This window comes from Pundamilia nyererei, unplaced genomic scaffold (genome assembly GCF_000239375.1).
Source record: "Pundamilia nyererei isolate P.nyererei 1_Seehausen unplaced genomic scaffold, PunNye1.0 scaffold00294, whole genome shotgun sequence".
Taxonomy (NCBI): domain Eukaryota; kingdom Metazoa; phylum Chordata; class Actinopteri; order Cichliformes; family Cichlidae; genus Pundamilia; species Pundamilia nyererei.
The window spans coordinates 119,096-125,276 of NW_005187695.1; the positions used below are offsets into that span (position 1 = coordinate 119,096).

General features: G+C 40.3%; 1 protein-coding gene across 2 annotated transcripts in view; it reads left to right on the plus strand.

Annotated features, from left to right (window-relative positions):
- The first annotated feature begins 634 nt into the window (after positions 1-634).
- rab25b (RAB25, member RAS oncogene family b) overlaps positions 635-6,181 on the plus strand; it is a 12,720-nt gene continuing 7,173 nt past the window's right edge. The window contains exons 1-2 of one of the 2 annotated variants that reach the window (XM_005750944.1): positions 635-743; positions 835-937. In XM_005750944.1, the coding sequence (XP_005751001.1) occupies positions 901-937 (37 nt within the window). In that variant the 5' untranslated portion in view covers positions 635-743; positions 835-900. The remainder of the gene's footprint in view (positions 744-834; positions 938-6,181) is intronic. The other variant, XM_005750945.1, reaches the window with a different exon arrangement.

The following is a 6,181-nucleotide window of genomic DNA, read 5'->3' on the forward strand; positions in this document are numbered from 1 at the left end:
CCCATTTGCTGTTATCACTCTCAACAGACGACTGATTTATTTGCTGCTCGAAGGAGACAAAACTCTTTAATGAGGAAGACGTTTTACTGCATACGCAGGCTGAGTATCATCATTTCTTTAAGTACGGTATTTTGTTTTTCTATTAAGTACCATTTAAGGAAAATACTGAGTGATATTGGGCTATTACATTTCTTTTAGTAATGAGTTGATGATGTTGTGTTCAATACTAATTACTTCTCATTATCTACAAGCAGCTGTGCGTTGATTTGTCCTCTCAGAAACACATTTGTGATGAAAACTGAAAGCTAAAACTGAGCCCAACCTTTTACACTGATCTTAGAAACTCGTTTTTAACTTAAAGAAAGTCTGTTTGTTGTCTGCACTTTGGTCTGTTATTGTCCAGGAGCTTGACCGGACAGGATGTACAGTGACAGGTGTGGTGATGCAGGGTAAGGTTTTTTGAAGGAGCATGTGAGCTCTGTTTCAGGGCAGTTTCGCTTCCTGGAGCCGTCTCCTCCACCAGGAGGCGTTTGAGAGTCCGCCTCTGCTGTACCTGCCACTGGCCCCACCTGTCCAACCTGCCCTGCAGTGACTCCATTATTTGGACACACCTCCACTGCTGCTCTGCCTTTTCCTGACTCAGGCCCCGCCTGCTGCAGGAGAACGACCTGGATACGCTCCACATGTCCTGTTTAAACAAGTCAGCCTTCTCTTAACTCACACGGGAGGGGAAGGATGTGAAGGTCAGGAAAGCTGTTGACTGCCACTCGTGTTAAAACCTTTTTTGCTGCCAGTTTCTTCCCTGAAGTCAAGCTGATTTTGGTCTCTGCTCAGTGTCATCTTATATCCTGTGATCAGACTGCTGTAAACTGGGAGGAGGCAACACTGAATGGACAAAACATGGGGTCAGATGAGGCTTACAACTTTGTCTTTAAGGGTGAGTACATATCCTTCTGCACGCTTTAGTCAATCACCAGGCATATTCCCAAAGTGTCAGAAAGGTATCACACAGTAATGTCCAGTTGGACTCTAATTATACTTCCTTGTTTATGATTAACTTGGCAGTTTCCAGGAACAAGAGCAGAGGAGTATGCATGATTGTGTGTCAACAGAATGCCACAGATCAGTAATAAACAGTACACAGTGATGCACGACAGTGTGCACGTACAGTACGTCTCTGGATGCAGCTCAGTCAGCTGTTTGAAATATTTGCTCCAGGTGAAATACAACAAAGCCGAGCAGTACTGTAGTGATATCATCATTTCAGCATATTGTTTCTGTGGGCGGACATGCATAATAGGGGCCATTGTTTAAATCAGGATGTGAACTTTCATTCCTGCTTGTCAAACTACAGTGTCAACAAGAGCCAGTCTGCAGATGTCACGTTAGTAAATCTTCACTGTAAACAAATTATTTTCTGTTATTAAAAAAATCACCCGCTTTAGCTTTGATAGCACATTTTAATAATTTTATTTAGAATTCAGTCTGCACAACAGAGGAAGTATTTGCTCTATCGTGCTTTTCCACATGGTAGCATTTAAGGACCAGCACGTTTCAACCGAGTGGACACAACCGGGGCTATAATAATAATATTAATAATAATGAAGACAACTAACAGCCAGACCAAAGCGCTAATGTAGAAGCTTGAAAAAGCAGAATGGAAAACCAGTGGGTGACCTCACCATGCCTGTAGCCATCTTTTATATACAGTCTGTGGATTCAAATTTACATTGAAAATTTACATTCAGGAAGTTGGGGCTGTTGCTATGGGCAGTGAACTTTTTTTTTTTTTGCTTAAGTCATTTCCATACACACTGACTTCATTTATTCCAACTTTTGATACCGTCTACTTTCACAGACTCCCAATTAATGGAAAAACGAATATCCTGCTGGTTAAGGTGCTGAATTTCTCTTAATGAGCTCATCTTTATTCTTGGAATTAAAGTAGCTTTGCATGAGTCATGCTTGGGCCTTGGATCAGCCCCTCAGTTTTAGCTTTAATACATTTTTTTCTGAACGTCTCCCCTCTCGAGGAGGGTGGAACAGCACAATGGGTCTCCTGCATCCACAGCCAGAAAGAGCAACCCACTCTCTGTGACATCATATCCAAAAAAAGAAGAAAAAAAAACCCCAGTCTGAAACGTACTGTCATGCTAGTGTGAGTTTCCACTTCCATGAATGTGAGAGTCCGAATCAGCTAGTGAACACGAAGCCCTGCAGACGCCCACGCTTTTTGTGGCCAGATGGACGCGACTGCAGAACACTACAGTGCAAAATATACTTCAGTATAATAGGCAGGACAAGTCATAATAGCAGGCTTTTTATTTATTACGATGCTACAGCAACTATTCATTGTCCACACACCGACCCCCTACCTCAGGTCTACATTTGCCTCCAAAGGCACTGGGATCACACACAGACTCACCCAGCAAATGGTATTATTGTGGATTATAGAGCACTGTGGTGTATGTCCTAACGCTCTGTGTCCATATTCCCAGATAAAATCAGAACAACCGAAAAAGAATCTTAAAAATCACGACACAGCTTTGCCACAAAAACTCTGTCGGTATGATAAAGACTTTAATCTTTAAACACTTCACAGGACAAAGGGGGCTTTATTGTAACCAAAGCATGCAGGCGTGTGTTGGCTACTCCTTCCACAGTGTTTTCACAGCAAACATTTTAATTTATCAGCACGCAGCCACAAGTGAATTCATCACATTAATGACTCCTGTCTTCTGCTTAAGGAGAGCCTCAGCACTGTGAATGCTGGCTCACTGGACCAGTTTACTGAAACACTTAATGAAGCTGGGGTCATTGTTGGTGTAGTGAAATCCATACCTGTGCTTTTCCTGCTTTGACAAGACAAATAATCTGTTGTGAAAAAGGCCTACAGGCAATGAGATGCAAATGTGACTCATAGGAACTCTTACAAAGGGGTAGCACGGTGGTTTGTGCTGCCGCCTGACTGCATCAGTGATCTGGGTGTGAACCTGCTGGTCTGTACTGAGATTTTTCCAGGTTCCCCAGATTTCTGCCAAAGTCCAAAGACATGTTAGTCAATTGGTTAATTGGCCTAAGGTGTTAGCAAACGTGGGTGTATCTTCAGATATTCACCAAGTATCATTATACCCTAAATAGTGCACTAAAAGTATCTAACTGGGCCTCATAATAAGTAGTGTGCAACCAGTGGTCACCATCCAGACACTGTAAACCATCATGCATCCTGCTGTAGGACAAATTACTGCATGCACGAGGAGCGAGAGCAGCACATCACCACCAAGTTTTTGTGTTTCTGAAAAGAGCTCTCACCAAAATGAGGTTTTAAAAATCATTTTTCCCTGGAAGTTTTGCTTCTAATGGACACTCGTTATTGCAGTATTGATCTTCACAGTGAAGGGATGTTTCTCTGGCTGATAAACGTTAACAAACTTCCCAGGAAACCAAATCTACCAAACCAAAACTAGAGGCCTTTTTCAGCGTGTGTGCAGGCCTCAATCCATCCAGCGATAGCTCAAAGAAACTAATCAGTGAAATCAGTTTGAGCAGATTTTTGGAAAAGGAGGTATTGTATTAGTGTTCAATTCAATTCAGTTTTATTTATATAGCGCCAAATTTGGTGTTCCTGTCTCTTCATTTTGCCTAAAATGCTTTGCTGTATAAATTTAAATACAATTGAATTGGTAATTAGATATTAAAATTAATTAGCAGGCTTATGTACATACTAATATTGACTCTTTCAAATGAACATGTAGGATGCCATTATGAACATTTAATGTGGTTTTTGTATTGTTAAGTATAACTGTAAATCTGGAGGCAGGGTTGAGGTGACACACACACATTTGTCCCCCAGTAAAATTAAGAATTATGATTACAAAGGTGCAAAAGTAAATAAAACAATATACAAGAAAAGAACACTACATGCACTGTATACATGATATTTGGGTTACAGGAAACATTGTAGGGTGTGTACCATGGCATCTTAATAAAATATAATAAATAATGTGGTGGTGGAAGCGCTATTACTGAACCTTTTGTGGAAAATGTAGCTAGTAGAGTAAGTTATGCAATAGTTTTTTCTCTTTGTTCAGAAGTGTTTTTGCTAGTTTGCTGACTAATCTTAAGATAATGTTGCCTGTCCTCCTTAGATTTAAAGCCAGTTGAAATGTAAATGATTTATAAAAATCATCCAAAGCATTTGCAACTGCAGAGAGTTTTGAGCATGGACACAAATCCTGCAAAATCGTATTTGAGCTATAAAGTCCAGGTGTTTAGAAATGACAGCAGGTTTGGCTCTACGTGCATATTGAAACAGGCTGCTGCTCAAACAAAATAAAACTGATATCGGACAGAAGCCTCAGCTCTCACAGGGACCAAAGAGTTAATCATACCCACATGCGTGCTAACTCGGGAGGGATAATATTAAATAGAAAAGCTGAGAATAATTACATGACAATGGTACAGAATGCCAGAGAGCTTCATGCCTGATTTTTATTTTTCTTAAAGAAAGAAACAAACAAAAAGAAGCCTTTCCACCATAAACATGTAAAAGGTCCTAACTGGTGTATAAAACTTCAGCAAAATGCCCCAAATGAAGTGTTTCCTGGGGGATGACCAGCAGACCACAAGCTCCTCCCACTGCTGTAAGTGAACCCTACATTCACCCGTTAAGGTGTTTAGTTTCGACCTGCAGCAGCACTGTGTACATTACACCAACTACATTTCCAGGCCTGAAGGTCATGACAGCAAAGTAAAGCAAAGCAAGTGAAAATTTAAGCTTTTGGCCTCCTGAGGATCAAACCAGACCGGCCACATGCTCCAAGGCCGCTTGTCCTGTGTTGCTATGGAAACATGGGGTATTGTTTGCATTAGAAGTTACTCAGTAGACAAGGAGAAAAGGGGGGAGCAAAAGCAGCACACTTATCTTGGTGAACAATAACCTAAAATATTCTTCAGCAGGACCTCAGACTTCAGGTCAAACATAGGCACAGCTTACTTATTTGTCTTTTTAGATTTTATGGGACTCAGCCGGTGTTAAGGTGCGGAAAATAGCACTTTTTATGTCCTGTGGCTCAGAGAGTTAAAAAAAAAGGAAAACAAATTATTTTCAAACCCTGACTGATGTTGATTCAAGGAAACAGCAGTGTGGAGAAAACAATCTCCCAGAATTTATTTGCTTTTCTGCAGCTTTCAATAAATCCAAAACAGCAGATGGAGTTTTGCTCAGTTGTTGTTTGGTTTTGTTGGAGTTCTTTTTCACATTTTTGAAAGCTGTTGGCCATGTTAGACAAGGTTCAAAGTTCATTCGCAAGACTTAGAAAAGAAGATAAGTTAAAAAAAAAAAAGTGTCACTCCACAGTTAAATTAGTAACTGCTCTGACATTGGAAATCACACCGGCTTTTTCAGCAGATGGAAGTGGAAAATTAACACGTTGCATGACTGGGCAACCCTGATGATGAAGAACAGTTACGAAGAACTAGATCTTCTGGTGAGATTGTTTTCTCAGCATTTAGCGTGGTAATGGAGTATTGCTACAGCTCCAATAGCGTGTTCATGCAGTCAACAATTTACTGCTATCAAAGTGAAGAACTGATCACGTCTTTACTTTAAATATCTTCAACCCTGCTGAGAGTCTGTCTCTAAAAATAACAGTTTTCAGCATATGTGAGTTTAAACTGGCAAATGCTGAATTTAGTCTCCTGATAAAAATCTTTAAGTACTTTAGATTTCCCAGTAACTGCACATATACACAAAAAACTTACTCTTTTATATTTATCTTTTGCTATTTGAGAATTCTTGATTTAAATGTTCCATGCAGTTGCAGGGAGAAATAAGCTCTTCACGTTTGTAATAGTTAGACTGATGAACGGGGGTGGGGAATTAATGTTTCCAAGGAGCCATATGAGAGCCTGGGACTGCTGTGGAGGGCTGCACCACTAAGCTGAACCCAATTCTGCCCAAATTTCTTAAATTAAACTTGTATAAGCTTACTGGTATGGCCCTCCAGGGACAACAGTCCCAGTTTACTTCACATCCCTGTTTCCAAAGGCAGACTTACCACTCAGCAGCTGTCTGTGTAGAGCTCCATGGAACTTATTTGCGCAGTAATTTTAAAACATTATTAAAATATAACTTTTACTTTAATATTCACTGGGACATCATAGACTCACTAGTCATTTA